Here is a 20960-nt window from a genome sequence, read left to right as displayed (position 1 = left end):
AGAATTTTATATATAAGATATTGTTATGTTATATAGTGTGCTAATGCTATCGTAGTTTAAAATTTTATTTATCATTAAACTTCTTCATGACAATAAAAAACCAAAAAACTGTTTTCACACAGTACCTTGTCGTATATAATTTATTTCTAAATGTAATCTGTTCATTTATACTCCAAAATTCCTACTATGTTGGAACCATTGATCTGAAACACGAGGCAAGTCGATACATCTTTGTTGTATCATGTATAAGTACATTTATCTTGATGAATTTGATTGCTCTCAAATACGTTTAAAAGCTCTATTGATGCCATATTCATGATAGCAATCCCATATTAAAGTTTACACGTGTACAACATTGTTAGTGCTCGATGAAATTGAATTACATTGACACTATAAAAGCCAATAAAACATTTTACATGGATAGGTCCTAAAATAATAGTTTATGGAAATATTTGAGAAGAAGAAACAGAATCTACAAAAGCACATTTATTATGGCTAGATGTAATATCTACTATTTACAATTAATCTGAACAGCCCCCCTAGTCAAGTGGCTTTCTGTTAGCGTAGCGTTCAATAGAATAGACTACTAATAATCTCATACATTCGTAGTCTATTCTATTGAACGCTACGCTAACAGAAAGCCACTTGCATAGGGGGGCAGGTAATATTTAAATTGCAGATACTGAATGTAAAGTATTAGCTCTACTATAATATATCTAACAAAATTTAATTATCTATATCTTTATAGTGTCTGAATGAATCAATTTCGTATAACTATGGTATATGGTATTACGTTATAATTATATCCCTAAGGATATATTATGTATATTGCGGCTTCATCTATCTTACTGCGACATAGACACAAATGGATCGCACTGAAACTGCTACGTACAATTTTCGGGATATATGTAATTCAAAATATTCCTTTTATAACGAATAAAAACCCAGTTACACAGTACTATCAGTGACGCTATTATATTACAATAAAAGAGGCACACCCGGACATAATCAAGCTAGAAAAGAAAATCATCTATTGACATAATCTGTATAATCCCATTTCCCAGTAGCGTTTAATTCATTGATTGGTTTCGACCGTGACCAAGGTTAAAGCTATATTATCTGTTGTTAAAGTAATTGGTTAAAATTGTCATTGTTTAACGATTCCGCCTGTAAATCTTGAAAAAAATATATTGTAATTACTTGTTATGGACTATTTCGGGAATGGACTTTGGATAATGGACAATATAGGATAGTTGCTAGGATATTTCGTTACATCTTAATCTAGGTATTTCACAATTAAACTATTTTCTACTAGGTAGTTAGCTACACATCGATTTTAGATGAAGAACAACGATTTGATGGTATTAATAAAATATGTAAGTTTAATAGAATCCAAGAGGAAAAATTATTTTTAAATGTTTATTGTCAGCTGCACTTATTCCAGCATTTTTAATTTTCTAGATATTCAATCATACTTACTCTAAATATTCAGATAAGATCTTAATAGCGGAACTAAATCGGAAAATATCCGAATATTATTGAGCGTCTGATTTATATAAAGTATAAAGTACATAAACTACTTCCTATACCTACCTCGTTTTTCATAATATTACTCCACACAGTAGGTTGCCTGGAAGAGATCACTCTTAAGTGATAAGGCCGCCTTCTGTGCTGGACTAGTTTTAAGTTTTAATTTTAGGAATAATTTATTTGTATGCCAGCACAATAAAGTGTTAATAAATAAATAAATAAACGTACTTCTTGAGTCATAATAATATCAGGTTAATTACAGTCTGTTTGTTTGTAAACTGTTAGATTGTTCATTCAATATGCCCACTTCGCTGCAGCGTTGAACTTCAAAATAAATTCAGTTTAAATTTCAAGGATGCAATAAAATAAGTGCATTTAATAAAAGCACTCGTATGGAGGTACCGAAATAAAATGTTTCAAGATTTATTGCCTTGATCTGGTTACTGAGCAAATAATTTAATACAAAAATCTTTATTTAGGTTGCAAATGACACTGTTTAGTATTTAATAAGATTTTTAGACTCAGTTGTGAAAGTTGACCTCATTCAACAAACAGTATCAATCAGGGTAATAGATGCAACATTCATACAACTACGACATTAAATATTGTTCCAGGGTAGATAACTATTTTTATTTTAATCAAATTGATTATCTGTGAATCAAAATATAAAAGTGTTTACTAAAGTATGTACCTATGTGTAAAAATGTTGTGAGATTTCCATAAACATGGATAAGCTTAATGTATACGATTTGAATAAAGCTTTGCATTTTTTATCCAAAACACAAAGCTGGTATTGTAAATTTTAAATACCCACAGCGCACAGACAAACAATAGCCACAGACTAACAAAACACAGATAACTCAATCAACAAGATGCAGCCACAGAGTATGTATGTATTTAATTTAAAACGTCATGTGTTGAAAACGTTATATAGCGGTGCCAGGCGACACCGACGACGGAGAAGACCTATTTCGTCTGCAATCTGAATTTCCAATTTCGCTCGAAAACCGTTTTTGTGCTAAATATGCAATGCCCAGAATCCATTTGGATTTTGTTTTATGCAAAAGATGCTAAACGGTCCTGTTGTTTTTTAATATGAGTTACATAAATGGTGATAGTGAGCTGCATTGATGTGTACCTACATGAAAACTAAATGGTTTATTTATTAAAATTGTTACTTTGGGCTGGGCTGTTATTGTTTCCATAATGTAATCATTGAATTAGTTATTATGTTACTGTTTATTATAATAATCCTTAACTAATCGTCCGCTGTATTGCTATGATAGAAATTAAGTCATGCTTCGATGCATTTATTGTAAAGCTCAGTTTTAACTCCAAGATAATCGGGAAGCACAGACATGTAATATACATGTCTGTGTCGGGAAGGTAGTGGAAAATTCACAGACATGTAGTGGGAAAATTAAAACGAAAATCTTAAACGGTTAGGTACAAACATTTTTATTAAGTATGCAGGTAATTGAAAAATGCTTCAATCGATTTATATTATTTGAAACAATATTTGCTTTCATAACGGCTTTCTGTTGGTTGCGGGGTTTTTTTAAGTTTCTCTACACATATCTCGCTGCTGAAAATTTACCATAATATTGTAATATTTTGATCACATTGATTTAGTTACAAAAAAATAATTAGCAACTGACCTATCGTCAGTGAGGATCAGGATTGAGTATCAAATATTAGCAATTTCAGTAGCCGTTAAGCACACTTCTTTGCCTATTTCGTTGGTGGATAATGAATGAAAAGGCAATTTGAAGAATATATATATTTTTATATATAAATGATATTACATTATTAATTTATTGACGTGCGTACAGAGCTTGGTTGGATAGTGACTGCCTGCTGTATACCATATTAAGATTCGCAGATCGGTTTCGCATCCTAATATGGTTACACAAATATTGCTGACATATCTAAACATTATATTGGTAGGCACAACACTTCCCTTCCTTTAAAAAAAATTATTGGTAGGCACACTTCTTTGTATTTGGCAGTATAGAAATGCCTCTATTAAAAAATAGGTCCATCAATCATGTATTCACCAATTCAATGTTCACAGTGTGTCCCAAGTCTAATATTAGAATAATGGAACGTTGACATGTTTGCCTGAAAAAGTCAAATTTGAAATTCTATGGACCGTTATCCAAGTGGAAAATATGCCGGTTTAAATGTAACCAGCAGCAGCTTACATAATTGCAACGTTTCGAGTAATTTCTTTTCTTAGAAGGCTATCTTCCATTACTGCCCCATTATTGTTTTTATTTGACGTTGCTATCTCTATATCAATAAAGTAAATACAATATATGTACATAGTAAATACGAGATGTTTTTTGTCCAAATAGGTAATTTCTCAACATTCAGTGGGATTGTATTTTTTTATTTAGTTATCAATTTAATAAAGGCTTAAATAATTACTTGTTCGTTTGAAAATGGAATGGTCCTAATTAAAAATCATTGTGATCATGACGTCATCAAACGATTATAAAAGTTTAAAATTTCCCTTCCCATCCATATGAAAATTCTAGGTAATCTCTTTGTTTATTATACATCCTGTTATATATTTCAATACACAGCCGATCAATTAAATATTCTACGAATGGGATAACCTACATTCGCACAAAGGATTAAACTATTCCACTATCCGAAAATAAGCCTCGTGTCGCAAATATAATTTCAATTGCTATAGAAATTGTGTTCCACGTGGATTGGAAAATAATCATTTAAAATGTGGTAATAGGACAGATCTCCATTCAATCTTAAAGGTTATACCCACAGGTTAAATTGGTTTAAGTGGACTGCCTCCTGCGATAATGTGTCAGACGGATAATTCTTGAACCACGTGTATACTTTGTGGATATTTCTAACATTTCAACTTATCGATGTTTTGTCGGTTTACGCGTGTATACGCCTCCGCATTATATGCAATTATGGTATTTTCATTAGCTTTTTATTGAACTTGATATCTCACCGTGTAATAATTCTTTAACTTTATTTGATAGACAATTATCAAACAAAGTTAACGATGAATAATATTACTCATTATCGTAATATACTAATTGTTATTTTGTTTTATTGTTTGGTTGGAGTGTGAAGCATTAACATACAAAAAATCATACTTGATAGATTTATGTATTGTTTCTATAACATGGAATATAATTATTAATTTAGATACGATGAGACATTCAAGGATTTAATCATAATTTATTTCCACTTATTTATAACATAACTTAAAACACAAATTTAAAATTAATTATGTACAATCTAAATAACAATAACATAAAATATTTGTATACAGTTTGCCTTACAATTACTATCACATTAAATATTATGTATGTATATAGAACATCACTTAATACTCTACAGACGAAACGTAATCATTAACATTATTATTAGAGTCCTTAGACTGTTCCTCATTCTGACTATCATCATTTTCAGAATGGTCTATAAAGACCCTGTCTTGTGGCAGTGCGACCTGTGGATACAGCATCACATCACCATAGTATGGTGGCTTAAATGCATCGAATTTGCTATAACCACTAACCAATTTAATGGGAATCACTGAGTAACCTCTCTCTGAATTTGCGTCATCGTTTTGCAAATTATATACTTTTTCTTTTACAACATCTCTATCACCGTCATCGTCATCATCTTCATCGTCACCTTCTTCTTGGTTATTAACTTCAGCACTATCTTTTTGTTCATAACTGCTTACAGAATCATCAGAATCATCGATCCCTTCAGAATTTGAGAGAGAATTACTAATTTGTTCATGAATATCATCGCTCATATTATTATTTTCCTCATTGTCATCGTCTTCTTCGTCTGCAGTATTATCTTGTTCATCCACCTCAACATTTTCATTTTTCACGATCCTGTAGGTATTGGAACTTGACTGCATTAATTCGGCATTCATTCTCTCACTATAAACCAATTTTTGTTCAGGCTCATCATCAGTTTCTTCTGCACTGTTGTTAAGATCATCTTCTTGTTCCTTCACTTCATAGCTGCCAGACTCAACACTCATGCTTTGATTTTCTTCTTCTTTTGTATCAAATTTATCATCACTGAGGGTCTGTATAGTTACAACAGTATCATATTGTACTCCTGAATTACCCGTGAAAACTAGAACGACATATCTATATCCAGGTCCACCCTCGACAATATTAGCTTTAAGGTCCGTCCCGTAGTCTATCCCTGTGACTCTTACGTGACCAATGATATCACCTTCACCCGTAGCTGGATATTTTATAGCCATCGAGCCTCCTGGCACGGAGACCTTGATTTGTTCAGCGTTATCCGTACCGAGTTCTTCATTTCCGACGTCCAGTAGAAAAACGAATGGATACTTATGAAAGGGACTGGCTGTACAGGTAAGAGTAAATGCAGTTATTAGAAATACTAGTAACATTGCGTCGGTTCGCGTTAACGGTAATAGGTCATGATACAATAATCAGATCTTATATAAGCGATTGCTTCATGGTTGAAGCACTCCAGTTTTTGTTTGCCCTTGATAGATCAATGTCGGTTATCTTTGATGTAAGACAGATCGAGAATCGATGAGTTCCTTGTTTTAGGGAATGAGTGAAATGAAATGGAAAGAGGCTTTGTTTATTGATCTTTATTCAATGTTACAATCTGTCCTTATACATCATATCAACACTCCGAGCTAATATCACAATTCCCTTCAATCTAGCGAATATTCCATACTATAGTAGGTATGGGTAGAGAATATAATTGATAACATTCAAAATGTCCAATCAAAGCGATATTTAACTATAAATAGGTACACAAAGGAAGCTCTGTTTTTATTGCCATAAATGATTCTGTTTAATATTTTTTGCCTTTATAATTTAGAAAAAGATTTTTTTTATAGTTTAATCAATAATTAATAATTATCGAAAAACACAACATTTTAGATTTCACTTACTCATAAATACCTAATTTATAAATCAATTAATGAAAAAACTTCATAGTTAGTTAGTTGTTCTATAAATAAATGGAATAGAGATTTAAGCAATACATATATGTACAAAGCTATATTCAATTACGGCAATAATATTCAATGAAGTATCATATTTTAAATTTAATAAAAATAAAATATGATTTCTTCAAATTCAGGTGGGATAAAAATGTGCCTAATGGAGTATTGAGAGAATTTACAAAAAAGAGAGTTGCTTCCATTTCTTCTGGTACTGAATAAAAGCAATGAATTATATTCATAATAATAAGAAGAAATTATGCAGTTTTACTGCCACTTAACCACTTAATACATGAAAATATTACAAATTATAATTCACTATGTTAACATTGTTTCATAAACCTAAAATATTACAAGCTAATCAATAAAAAATATAATAAATTGCTAAGCAATCGTTTCATAATAATATAACTACACAATATAATGGGTATGACGTACAGCATTAATTTAATTATTTTATCACTATCAGAGGTAGCTACTCGAAGTTTGGATCCCGCCTCGTGATCGAATTTTTTCTATTCTATATTGAACCAAAAATATCAAATACAGCCATTGAGATAATATTACTACGTATGGAGGAGACACCACGAACAAAATCTGTGCGCCATTTTTTTGCTCTAACTAAGTTTTAAAAATTATTATTTAGTTAGGTACTTAACGATGAAAGTTATTCCTTTGCACTTTTCCGTATTATTTGTGCAATATCGTAACACACACGAAGGCATGTTTGATGCGTTTCACTTTAAAACCATTAAAAAATACCGCTCAACATACGTCACATGACGTATGTTGAGTGGAACATAAGTGATGTAGGCGGTGTCGTCTCCTATTAATATTATCTCAATGAATTCAGCATTAGCTACGTGGTAACTATGAGCAAAAAATAAAAATATCATTCATGCTTTGATAAGTAGGTACTTACAATTCAGCCCACACTTTTCAATAATTTATCATTATATAATCTTATTTAAATTTCACTTATAATAACTATTGGAGAAGCAATTAGCTCGCTAGGTAATATTGGGCAGGAAATGACTGAATATCGTTTACATAATAATATCATAAGTAAATATTATATGTATTTTATCTAAAAAATTGCAAAGTTGTAATCGCTTAAAGCTATTATGATTACAGCTATCGAAAAAATAATGATATAATATTAATATAATTAAATTTTTCTGACACTAAGGGATCACAGCTTTCATTGTACAAACATGTACAAACTATAATATTTTACGCCTCTAATAAAAATTTGAATTGGGTACTTCTCATTGTGAAATGATGATAATAATATACCCATTTATATTAAAATTCAAATAAAAATTACAATCCAATTTTATAAAGCTCGGATTGATACATAATACAATTATAATTTCGTAATTTAATTTTTACTGTAATACTTATATTGAAACTGTTACCCATATTTTAAAACCTCAAAAGCTCGCAAAGCTTCCAACAATTTCAAGCTACGAAATGAACTATTGTAGTAATCCTCCAAAAGAAAAACTATTTTCAGCTTTCTGCATAGTTTTTAAATCTTCTATTGCGCTATTTATGTCGCCGCCATGTTGCCTTTTTCCCGCGCTTGGAGTCATTAATTCATTGTCTCTGGGCCCAAGGCCAGTGTTAACAGATGAAAATTCTGAATTACCCGGTGGTACGTAATCTTTGTCGTAATTAGTTTGTCCAATGTAGCTCGGTTCACTTGAATAAGATAAATCTTTAGATGCTAATTTAACACGAAAGAAATTCGTGACAGTTCCACACACGCCCTGGAATTAAAGTATAAACTTTGTTTTACATAGAGTCAATTTTTGATTGAGAAATTAAATTAAATATCTATTCTAACCACAATTCCAACTATAAGGTTATTCGTAGGTACATAATAATATATTCATGCAAAAGAGTATGAAAATTACTAGCCAAGACAAACACTATATTAATTATACCTATATTTTGTAATTTAGTTTATGTAACAAAGAGGTATTGTTTTCACTATTTTTATTACATTGAGTATCGAGCACAATTGGTTACAACACAAGCAATTAGACTAATAAAATATATTTATAATTTTAAACACTATTTCGGGGAGTTTATGACTTACATACCTTCAGACGATTTATCTTGCTATGCGTAGACGTAAGGATGTTATTTAATTCTCCTAGGCCACTGGGTGTATCTCTATTTTCATCATTTAACATAGCTGTGTCCTAGAAGTGAATTTTTTATCATATCATAAATTAATTAAATTTATAGAGGTAATATAAACTATTGTATTAAATTAAAATTCATACTTAATTTTCAGCAACATACCTCAAAAGTTTTGATATCGACGTCTTCAAATTCATTTACATCTAAATATTTATGTTTTTCTATAAAATCTTCCTTATCAGGCTTAGGCTGACCAAATAATTCCGCACGCATACATGCGTCTTCATAAGCTTTTTGTGACATATTTAAATCTACGCACAGTAGGCACTGTTTACTTTCTAGATCACTAAGTAAATTGAATTCCTTTCATAGCGTAACTTTTAACACGATGAAAATAGTGTTACCTACTTCATGCTATGTGATATTGATTTTTCGTTTTGAAACACATTCATAAGATTATTACATTTCCAGAGTAAGTACTTGTCTGTTAAAGTTTATAAGATAAAAATATATAATTTATTGAAGAAATTAATTAGTGTATAAATATTCGATACGCTACATTAATTACTTAATTTAACTCTGCATTATTATTGTACTACGACGTCCTTCAGCATTGCCTCAGTTCAAAAATGCCGCTCAAATCATGTGTCTTGCCACTTTTAAAAAAATGAATTTAAAGTGTTAAAATTCGAACAGCAAACATTAAAAATAATTCATATTGAAATATGCTATTTAGTTAGGGGAATTGGAATTTTACTTAATTTAATTAATTACTGTCTAATGTGTATTAATTGCTATTATTATTAAACAGCTGTTTGCCAGCTGTGCGCACTTGCAAAGTTCAACAACCGACCTCTTGTTCTATAGTCTATAGAAGTATGGAACTGAGTAAGTGAAAAGGATATAATAATAAGATTATAAAACAAAGAAAAATAATCTTTATATTTATTGAAATAAAGATTACAATTGTTGGTACTTTTAATACTGCAGCTGTTATTTTTTGCCTATTCGTTGTATATCTGTCTCATAATTCGTAGTAGTAATTTTTGTAGCAGTAAGCAGATAAAACAATTGGAATTTGGATTGCATTGTTGGCATTGGTTTAAGTATATTTGCCGGTGAGTATTTGTTTAACCGGTGAATACACTACAACTTAAATGATAATTAAGTCTATTGTTTCATTCAAGACAAGTGCATTTCAACTTTACAGAGGTTGTACAAGAAAAGTGTATCGAACAATGTCATCACGTAAGGGTTTTATTAAATTTTAACTAATATTTACGATAACATACTTCAGCTATTTCCATTTACTTTGCCCGCTTTTCATGAATATAAATACTTATGCGTATTCGTAACATAATGTCAAAAAAATTCGCAGTAGAATCTCTTTTTTTTACCTTTTTAGAGAAACAATACTTGAAAACTGAAGGTCCCATTAAATGAATTTTACGAAATTATTTCATTACAAAGATTGTTTCGCACATTTTAAACGACTGAAACAAACTTTAAATAAAAGTGAGTTTATTTGTAAAAAAGATTAAGTATTAATATTTAAGTTATTTAATATTTGTTTGAAATAAATATTCAAGCTGGATCGTTTTAATAATGGAGATATTTCAAAAAATAAGATGCATGGTTTGTATTATTGTGAATTTATCTACCAATTAATCTATATTTATATTTTATACCAATTTATTTATAATTAATATTTTAACATGACATAAAACAAAAAGATTTCAGCAAAGCATAGTATAGTTTAGTCAAGACATATCATATTTTAGTATGTATATCAATTTTAGTTTGTATTGAACTCACAAAAACATTAAAACTACTAATTCTTCTACTATTGAGTGTATATAGCAATAAAAATGTAATTTATATTTGTTTTTGTTTCAGAACCCCTAACTTTGGATACATTGAACAAACTGCGAGATGATTTCTACAAATGTCCAAAGAATGAGCTCGCTCAGAATGTGTGCACTCGCTTTGATCCCTTCGAGGTTGCCATCAGCAAACGGAAGACTGATGCTGCCTTACATGTCTATAACATCAAGGTAAAGCTCATTGAGAATCAGAATATGTCTAAGTTTTTATTGTTAATTAGTTAATTATAATTTCTATTGTTAATTAGTAAATCCCCAATGCTTTTTACATAAATTAAATGGAAAACCCTTACAAAAGAATGGATATTAATCCGTCAGTCCTCGGATCACAGACACAATAGAAAATCTATTGTGTCTCGGCCCGATCGGGCCGCTTGGTGGTCAATGGGTTAAAGTATTAGTTACATTTTCCTCCCTGATAATTTAGCTTCATTATCAGGGAGGAAAATGTAATCATACTGAATGATTCATAAAACAGAATAGTTCTATCTAACTTTTATTATCAGCTTGCTAGTTCTCAATTACAATGTATAATATAAATATAATGTACTAGCGGTCCGCCCCGGCTTCGCCCGTGGTACATATTTACGTTTTCTCTACATAAAAACCATCCTCGTACTTTAAGGAATATAATAAAAAAAGAATTATCGAAATCGGTTCAGCCGTTCTCGAGTTATGCGCTTACCAACACATTTTGCGATTCATTTTTATACATAAGAAGATTTAGTGGTTGTCTAAAAATCAGGTGCCATATTATGACTTCTTATTTCCAGACAGTTTACACCGTGAATTGAACTGACGGGCAAATTCATGTTGAATGGTCATCAATCATGGCTGATTACTGTGGTCATAATATTAATTTGTCAGTCAGTTCAATTTACGTTGTAAACTGTCTGGAAATAAGATGTTATAATACGGCACCTGATCATATTTTTTGTTATTAATCGTAGTTTTTTCTTGTATTTGACTAACATATTTTTAATGTGATGATTTATTCATTCAATGAACGTCAATACAGGACATCTTAGTCTCCCCACAACCAAACTTTAATCAGTTATTTTCATTATTTCAGGTTGAAAGTGAAGGCAAGCCGGTGACAAATCAAGAGAACTCTGGCCGTTGTTGGTTATTTGCCGCACTCAATGTTATGCGCTTGCCATTCATGAAGAAATATGGCATTGAAGAGTTTGAGTTCTCACAGACGTAAGTAATTCATAAATTATATTCAAAAAGCATTAGATATAAATGATTTTAAATCATAGATGTAGAATCTAAATCTTAATATATATAAATCTCGTGTCACAATGTATGTCCTCAATGGACTCCTAAGCCACTTAACCGATTATAATAAAATTCGCACACCATGTGCAGTTCGATCCAACTTGAGAGATAGGATAGGTCCCGGAAATCCCACGGGAAAGGGAACTATGCGGGGTTTTCTCTGAAAACGCGGGCGAAGCCGCGGGCGGAAAGCTAGTATATATATATGACTAAAAGACGACTGACTGACATAGTGATAGTGATCTATCAATGCACAGCCCAAACCACTGGATGGATCAGACTGAAATTTGGCATGCAGGTAGATGTTAGGACGTAGGCATCCGCTAAGAAAGGATTTTGTTCAATCCTACCCCCAAGGGGATAAAAATAGGGGTAGAAACTTTGCAAATTTATCTTTTCCAAGCAGGAATAGCTGTAGGCAACAACTAGTAATTAATATAAGGTTACAGTGTTGGCCAGGATGAAATAGATAAACTATTTATTATTATTCATTTATGTTATCTCTAATGTGTTTCAAATTCCCTTTACAAATTGACCTCTTTTCATCAGTTAAAATGGAACTTATGTAGATAAAAATAGTTAGTGAGTTATGAATAATATAAAGTTGTGTTATATTCTCAGCAAATGTATCTTATGATTTATCTCTTATACATATACACATATTTTTTCACCTCTGCCTCCTTGTAGTAGGGGAGCCCAGGATGCTAAATGTGGATTTACTCGAGCGTCACGGGAACCTATTAGAATTGGTAGATTAGACCATAGCGAGAAAAAAAGGTCCTATAATGTTTTCACTTTTAGCGGTGGGGAAGGGTTTTTTGATTTTTTTTAATTTAAAAAAGAAAAAAATTGGCTTGGAAATACTCAAGCGCGTTAGATATTGATATTTTGCATGCTCCAGGACGTCACTGAAAAAAAGTTTACGTTAATCTGACGATTTAAGTGGCGGTTTCATCGCTATGAAGAAAGGGTAAAAAATTAAAGTAATATTATTCGAGCGCGTCAGATTAATATATGGGGGGGTTAATTAAAATATAAGAAGTCCCCATTTCGCTAATCTGACGATTCGAGCTCAACCTTAGGGAATTATGGATTATTCAAATTTTCCAGCGGGGCCCCTGAGCCCACCCACCAACCATAACTGCTCATATTGACTAGAGGTACTAATGAATAGCTAAGGTAACGTCCCTTATAGTAATCTGACGCGCTCGAGTAAATCCCAAAATCCCCTCTTGGGCTCCCCTACTATTGGTACAGTGGTTGACGCGTGAGCGTAGAACCGAGGGGTCCTGGGTTCGATTCCTGGTGGAGAAAAAAAAATTCTCGGTCTGGCTCTGGCATGACACAGAAGGCTGATCACCTACTTGTCCCTAAAGAAAATCGATTAGTGAAACAGATGTATGCATAATGCATCTGCCCCTTACCCTACTTGGGGACATGGGACTTCACCTTATGTATTTTTTATTTCACGGATATTCATGCTAAACCTTCAAATTTAATGTTTTTATGCAAAATTGGTAGTCAATATTAACTATAAATTGTCCATTAATTTAAATGACCCTTTTTCCATTATTTTAGTTATCTCTTCTTCTGGGATAAAATAGAGCGGTCACACTACTGGTTGAACAACATCGTTAATACGGCGAAGCAGGGTGAGAAACTAGAGGGGAGACTGGTTAACTTCTTGTTGAAGGTAAATATTATTTTTTTTATTACCTGACTTATTAAATAGTGTTTCTTGACAACCAAATGAAAATAGTTTCATTCACCCTTAAGTTGATTTTACCGCACTTAGGAATATACTAACTAGTTTAATATGAGAAGAAATGTTTATAGTATAGGAAATATATTATGTACAAGGCTGAAAAACTTACGATGATTCGAAAATACATTAGCAACTAATCCATATACTCGAACAAGAAAATTACAGTTAAATAGCTCCATATTTTGGATTCATCTTAGTCAGACAAAAATATGATATCAAGAAATTTTATCAACTTATAGTAAAAAAAAGACGTGTGGCACTCGGGGACTGCCGCGGTAAAGCTATTGCATGCTATGCCTTCAAGCCACACCACCGCGCCCGTCGGAGTGGGGAGCGTGAAGTTTTTTCGTTACGAAATTTCTCGATTCGGTCCCCGCGCTCAAGGCCCGCGATAGAAGCAATGCAATAGCTTAAAAATGTATAATTATTATTATTTTTATAGTTGAGCCAATTTAATAGGCAACATTTGACGTCTATCAATTTTATCTTCATAGGGTGGTAACCTGCTTAAAAACATCGATTAAAGCGAATTAATCGATACGGACTTGAAACAATTGTCAATCGAACTTGAAACACATGTCAATAATTTATGATGATTTTTATTCTAAGTAACCAATGCATTCGATTCTAGATGTCAGATTTCGATTTTTAGAGTAACGTCTCTGGTATTTATAAAGAAAAAAGGTTTATTGACACAAAATTGTAGCGACGTCAGTTCTTTAAATAAGAAAATGTTTATTATGTTTAGAATGGTTTATCAGTAAAATCAAATCTTAAAATTAGTTGCATCGGTCATGATTATTATAAATATGTAATCGTAATTGAAAAAAGTTAAGCAAATGTGCAGTTCTAACAAAACGAAATATCATGTTATTCTATGTCGTCGTTACTAGGTTACGTTTTTGAATTTTGTTGAACTGTCAAATGTTGCCTATTAAAATGGCTCTACTTTAATAAGTGCGTTATTCACTAGGATCCAATAAACGACGGTGGTCAATGGGACATGATAGTGAACCTCGTTAACAAGTATGGTGTGATGCCCAAAAAGTGCTTCCCGGAGTCCTTCAGCTCTAGACGGAGCTTGCACATGAACGCTATTATTAAAACTAAGGTCTGTATATATTCTACCTACATAAATTATAATTTATGACTATTATATTATGTACTAGCTTACCGCCCGCGGCTTCGCCCGCTTTGTCTAAAACCTAATAAATTATATACTAAAACCTTCCTCTTGAATCACTCGTTCTATTAAAAAAAACCGCATCAAAATCTGTTGCGTAATTTTAAAGATTTAAGCATACATAGGGACAGAGAAAGCGACTTTGTTTTATACTATGTAGTGATGACGATATGTAAGCTACATTGTTTGGAGTATTTTAGTGAAAATAATGCAAATAAACATAAAAATTATGTATGTTTTAATTAAGATATATATGTATTAAGTGTGATGTTGCATATTACATATAATGCAGATACATTAAATCATTTTGTAAATTAAATTTTTCATTCTACTGCATAATTAATTAGTTTTAGGTATGAGATAGACTTTATCACCATCATTTGTAGAAGATATAATTTGAACCAAGAAAAAAAGCAATATTATTTAGTATTATCTAAAATATCAATTTTAAAATAATTTCAGCTGCGGGAATTCGCGAAAGAGCTACGTGAACTAGTTGCCAACAAAGCTAGTGATGATGAAATACAAGCCACCATTAACAAGCAGATTGGAGTCATCTACCATATTGTAGCTACTTGCTTGGGTAACACTATTTTGTATTATCTACTTAATTATATGACTTACTAGCTTTCCGCCCGCGGCTTCGCCCGCGTTTTGAAAGAAAAACCCGCATAGTTCCCGTTCCCGTGGGATTTCCGGGATAAAACCTATCCTATGTGTTAATCCAAGTTACCCTCTATATGTGTGCTAAATTTCATTGTAATCGGTTCAGTAGTTTTTACGTGAAAGAGTAACAAACATCCATACATCCATACTTACAAACTTTCGCCTTTATAATAGTAAGTATATATATTAAGATTCAGAGAAAAACAAAGAATATTTGAAAAATATAAAATTGTGAATCATGATGTGTGTATGTTATAGCAATATGAGTCAACAGGGCGATGTTATCGCAAAGCGATAAAGCCCTTTAAATAAAAAAAAAATAAAATAAAAGAATAATTAACTTATACAAATGCGGGTTTTCCTTTGAAAACGTGGGCGAAGCCGCGGGCGGAAATCTAGTTTTATATAATTCCTTATTTATTTTATTGTGACAACAGGAACACCACCAGAACAATTCACATTCGAGTACTATAACAAGGAGAAGGCCTACAACAAGATTGGACCGATTTCTCCGCTGCAGTTTTACAATGAACATGTTCGCCCGTTGTTCAATGTTGATGATAAGGTAATTTTATTTTATTTTTATTTATTTTATTTATTTATTTATCTATTTATACCATACCACATTATTACCATATATTTAAATACCATACCACATATTTAAAACATACCGAAACGCACAAAGATAACAATTATTACAAATTTTTGTATTACTTTTTTGTATCTGTCTTGACAATTTTTTTGCTTCGCTTAAAATAGTATAAAAGTAACGAGAAAAAATCACTTTGATTTTGATGTATTTTGTAAATGAGAGTGATATTAGTTTTACATTTTTACTTTGAAATTTGGGAGAATTTTGTATCGATTGATAAGGTAAAATCCTTTTTGAATGTTTTTTTTTTTTAATTTCATGCGCGATTCATGGAAGCGCCTTAGCCCAGTGTTGGGACACGATAGGCTAATACAATACAATACAACAATTTTCATTTTAAATAGTTCTTTCATCCCAGGGTTATATTCCAATTGTAGTTATTTCCCAAAAATATTTTTGAAGAGAAAACTTCTTTAGCGGCGTTGAGCACTTTTTCTGTAATGGGTATAAAATCTTAAACTCGCGTTACACGTGACCTGAACGAAAAAGCGTAAGACGGATGGATATCAAACATGCTCAACGTTAATAATCAAGTTTTCACTTCTGCCGGCACTCCCGGAGTGCAACCAGTCTTTTTTTTCCCAGGTGTGTCTAGTAAGCGACCCCCGGGAATCGAACCCGTTCGGCGCGTTATACACGCTGCAGTGTCTCGGCAACGTGGTGGGGGGGAGACAAACAGCGTATAATAACCAACCTATTGAGACGCTTATCAAGTGAGTTAAACTAAATTACTACTTATAAAATATTTAATTTTTTGTAATAGGTTCTATGAGATTTTAAAGCTTTTTTTGGGTTAATTTTGAACACCCTGCTTTTTGGTTAACCTTAATCCTTTTAAATGTGTGTATTAATGAAGACATGAAGCTGCTGCTAATGCAAAAAAAAATAATTTTACCGCGTGGCTTGTAATTTTTTGTTTTGATCAATCTGGACGAAAATGGGGACTGGGGTGAAGAGAAATTAAATTTATAATAATGATCTCTACGTTATCAATAATAAAATTTTTCAATAAAGTAATTACTACTTTTATTAAAAAAGTCAAAAAACTCATTTCACTTGCAGAGTGGTGAAGGACAGTATATCGGGCGGGGAAGCTGTGTGGTTCGGCTGCGAAGTATCCAAACGTTTTGAGAGGAAAAATGGATTAGAAGACTTGGATGCGTAAGTTTTATTCCAAAAACATTAAATTTCTCATTCAACACTTGCATTCTTTTGATTTTCAAGCCTATTTAATATGTATCTACTTGATAGTTGAATACGATTTCGACACAGTAAACAAATACGAACAGTAGCGAAACTCCCTACAACAAATTCGAACTGCATCGACGATACTCTTAAGCCTTTGTCTACTAAGGACTCGTTGATGCGTATCTTTGTGTGAGTGAGCCGTTTCGAGCATTTTGTAGAGAGTTTAGCTACTGTTTGAATCTGTTTATAGCTTGACTGCAGTAGCTGTAGGGCTATGACGGTATGTGCGCGGCGAGGCGCAGGAGTGTACCGACCGTTCCGTTTCTTTCTAACTTCTAGCTCGTGCTCTTTCTTACCCGGTCCCCCCCCCACCCTCACCGCACATACCTACACCGCCCTACAGCCACTGCACACAAGCTTTAATTCAATTTTAACGTGTTATAATAATAATATACTTTATCACCAGGCAAGACTACAAGCTGGTATTCAACACGGAGGTCCAAGTGGGCCTGTGCAAGGCGGAGCGGCTGCTGTACGGCGACTCGTGCATGACGCACGCCATGGTGTTCACCGCGGTCGGCACTGACGTGAGACACTAGCACTTACACTAGTATATGTGACACTTACACTAGTATATGGGGCACTTACACTAGTATATGTGACACTTACACTAGTATATGGGACACTTACACTAGTAAATTATGTGGCACTTGACTCAGCTGACACTAAGATTACATTAAAATAAACGCCATAAAAAGTATTCACGCGAGCAAACGGTTCCAGAACGAGCAGATTTTGCTGCGCGCGGCAACCCCTTGCCAATTGTTCGTTCTTTTAGTTGAAACGTGTGCATTCACAGTGCGCGGCGTATGACGATACCGCCTTTGAGCATAACAATAAACCCGTCCGACACTCGATGGTTGGCTCGTTCTATGGACCTGGCTAGTGACGATAAAAAAGTCAATTTTCTATTCTCAAGCAGGTTTATCTATTCTATCTATAATGCGTGAATAATTCCAATAGTTCAGGATCCATCGCCCATTTTTGCATTTGATTACTATTAAGCTAATTTTCCGTGAGTAGCTTTATTTTGATGAGACGCCCAATAATTTCCTGTACGAAACTCTCGATTGTTACCACAATCGAGAGTTTCGTACAGGAAATTACTTACAGAGGTAACAAGGATAAAATGTTTTGATTGGATGGTTCTCAACATTATTATTAATATGTCATATAATAAAATATATTTAAAAATGAAATAATTATCATCTCAGGACGAAGGTAACGTGCGCAAGTTCCGCGTGGAGAACTCGTACAGCGACAAGGAGTTCGACAAGGGATACTTGCTGCTCACAGAGCCCTGGTTCCGAGAGTTTGTGTTTGAGGTAGGATTTTTTTAACGTTATAACGTTTTTAAAATCGTTTTAGTCGGGTGACATGTTCAGAAACTTGTGTCACACCAAAACCTCACGAGCGCGATCGCAGGTATAACGAGAGAGAGACGGACCGATCTCCCGTCTCATCTCGAGCGCTGCCACTGCATTATGTTATCACGTAAACATCTCGATCGTAAACCTACTTTACAAACAACCAATTTTGTGAGAAATTAATATGTTTTTTGTATTTTTAATTATGTGGAAAACTGATATTACACTGTCTGCACTCAAAAAAAATAACTCTAACGTCTACTAAATAAAATTATTCAAATATGTGTGAAATCCATCTTTCATGTTATGCAGTTAGTGCTTTTATGTTATCAATTTCAAATTTGATTATTGTATTTTTTATAACCACTATACTATTGAAACGATAAGATACGACATAATCAAGCAATTTAAATGGATTACTTGAATAAATCTAAAACATAAAAAATTGCTTGTCTGTAAAGTCGGTTTACTGACGATAGTTGAACGTGACAACGTCCGATTGTGCTTCTTTGTCGCTCGTTCCGCGCTCTCGCTTGCACTTCAAGCCTTACATGGAACGCCTCAGAGCGAGGTAACGCCGCATGATGTTTTTTTCGTTCGTGCAGCCGGCGCTATCGAATTATAAGACGTTGTCACGTCAAAAATACTTTTGAAAATGCTGAAATACTTTTTTTCTAAAATCCCGTTTTATTACAGGTGGTAGTAGATAAGAAGTACGTTCCCAGCGAAGTATTAGATGTATTCAAGCAAGAAGCGGTGGTGTTGCCAGCCTGGGACCCGATGGGCACACTCGCATGTCCCGTGTGTAACAAGGAGTAGTGTTGCCAGTGTGCCTTAGATTTGTAGGGAAAGTGCAGTTTATTGTCTATTATGGTCACTTGTTTTTCTGCAAAATTTAGAGGATATGTCATGTGTTTTAGAAACGGCTTTTTTAATGATTTGTATTTGTGAATTTGTGAAATAGCATTTTATTTGTTTACTGATATCTGTGTAATTTTATCTTAAGTTTAAGTTTTCATTTAAAAAATTCAAATATATTCAGTCACAATTTTGTATTTTTTTTGTTTGAATTTTTTGGTGCTGTATTCAATTTACCAGATTAGAATAATAATCTTACCTGTCTTATATGAAATCAATAGTGTACAATTTTACCAGATAATGCACTTTACCAATGATTATGGCCATTTTACTTATTCATTTAATTCATAAAAAAATGTTTGTTACAATGTGTTCATACATAGTTACCCTTTACTAACAAATGTCACTTAGATGAGCGTAATACATATTAGTTATCTGATTAATATTACTGGTTCTTATGTTTAAAGGCATTTAACAGAAGACATAGATTTAATGAAGCTATCATAGCTTTCTATTATATCCTAGATTCCATATTGACAATAAAACAAGTAGGAAAACCAATAAATTCGATTTGTACACCATCGAAGTACATATAATATTTTTACTTCACATTGACACAGACCCGCGTTACATCGGCCCCTGGCTATCCGTCGCCCCCTGTAATCCGACATGTCCAAAATTGCTGACTCCCAATAATTTTGGACAAAATCCACCTACTATTGTGCTCTACTCGAAAATATTGTTTTAATTCCAAAATACATAATGAAGCATGTTTTATACCTATACTTCTGAAACAGAACTATGTGTCATCTTATCTTTTCTTTTTATTAGGTCCGTTATTTGTCAAATTACAAGGTACTATTGCGTGAAAACATTCGGACTATAGGGGGATCTCTGACTAGGCAGCACCCTATAATCCGACAAATTCGCCAAGGCTCTGCAAAACGATTGTCGGAATACCGTGGGTCTACTGTAGAGGGTTCCAGGAATGTGCCTTTAAGATAATGGGTGCTTAAGAGTAATATACCATCTTAGGCTACAATGGTGCCTTTTAAAATATGTCGTCAAAATAACACCTGTATACAAATTTTTAGATATATAAATGCGATTATATACGATACGCCATTTTCTTCTAAAATACGTAAAAACTTGTCTGTTAAAGAATGTGTGGTTCTATTTACTTCCGTTTGCAATAATGTTCGTAGATTTATATTATAACTTGCAATAAAATATTTTTTTATATTTGTGTTTTATTTGTTTACCTGGTTTGAAAATAAAACAACATTTTAAATGAAACGTGTTTATTTAATATAAATGATACATGAAGAATGATTTCAATAAACGCAAATAAGCGATACTGTGAATAATCAACATAAATGAACA

At 32.7% G+C, this 20960-nt stretch overlaps 3 protein-coding genes across 5 annotated transcripts; 1 reads left to right on the top strand and 2 right to left on the bottom strand.

The window, feature by feature from the left end:
* Positions 1-4784: 4784 nt before the first annotated feature.
* LOC149898970 (uncharacterized) lies at positions 4785-5986 on the bottom strand. Its single transcript, XM_090114590.1, has one exon. It carries the CDS (start codon positions 5951-5953, stop codon positions 4895-4897), a length of 1059 nt encoding a protein of 352 aa, XP_089970716.1. The 5' UTR covers positions 5954-5986; the 3' UTR covers positions 4785-4894.
* Positions 5987-7982: 1996 nt separating this feature from the next.
* On the bottom strand, positions 7983-9015 carry LOC149898969 (uncharacterized). The gene is made up of 3 exons (XM_090114798.1): positions 8837-9015; positions 8632-8733; positions 7983-8295 (listed from the first exon to the last, which is right to left on the bottom strand). Exons 1-3 carry the CDS (start codon positions 8975-8977, stop codon positions 8002-8004), a joined length of 537 nt encoding a protein of 178 aa, XP_089970924.1. The 5' UTR covers positions 8978-9015; the 3' UTR covers positions 7983-8001.
* Positions 9016-9688: 673 nt separating this feature from the next.
* LOC149898968 (bleomycin hydrolase) lies at positions 9689-20465 on the top strand. Of its 3 annotated transcripts, XM_090114520.1 has the most exons (13): positions 9702-9792; positions 9885-9922; positions 10571-10728; positions 11630-11760; positions 13417-13531; positions 14577-14714; positions 15249-15369; positions 15890-16017; positions 16690-16817; positions 17167-17265; positions 17759-17879; positions 18567-18677; positions 19416-20465. In XM_090114520.1, exons 2-13 carry the CDS (start codon positions 9913-9915, stop codon positions 19536-19538), a joined length of 1383 nt encoding a protein of 460 aa, XP_089970646.1. In that variant the 5' UTR covers positions 9702-9792; positions 9885-9912; the 3' UTR covers positions 19539-20465. The 3 variants fall into 3 exon arrangements, with proteins under 3 accessions (XP_089970647.1, XP_089970646.1, XP_089970645.1); XM_090114521.1 differs by lacking the exon at positions 9885-9922 and having other exon boundaries at positions 9689-9792; XM_090114519.1 differs by having other exon boundaries at positions 9711-9922.
* The last annotated feature ends 495 nt before the right edge of the window (positions 20466-20960 follow it).

Source organism: Colias eurytheme, chromosome 21 (genome assembly GCF_061535395.1).
Source record: "Colias eurytheme isolate Ceu_HAF_F1 chromosome 21, ilColEury1 Martin Lab GWU primary, whole genome shotgun sequence".
In the NCBI taxonomy this organism is placed as follows: Eukaryota; Metazoa; Arthropoda; class Insecta; order Lepidoptera; family Pieridae; genus Colias; species Colias eurytheme.
The sequence above is the reverse complement of the archived record's forward strand: the minus strand, read 5'-3'. Positions and strand labels throughout refer to the sequence as shown.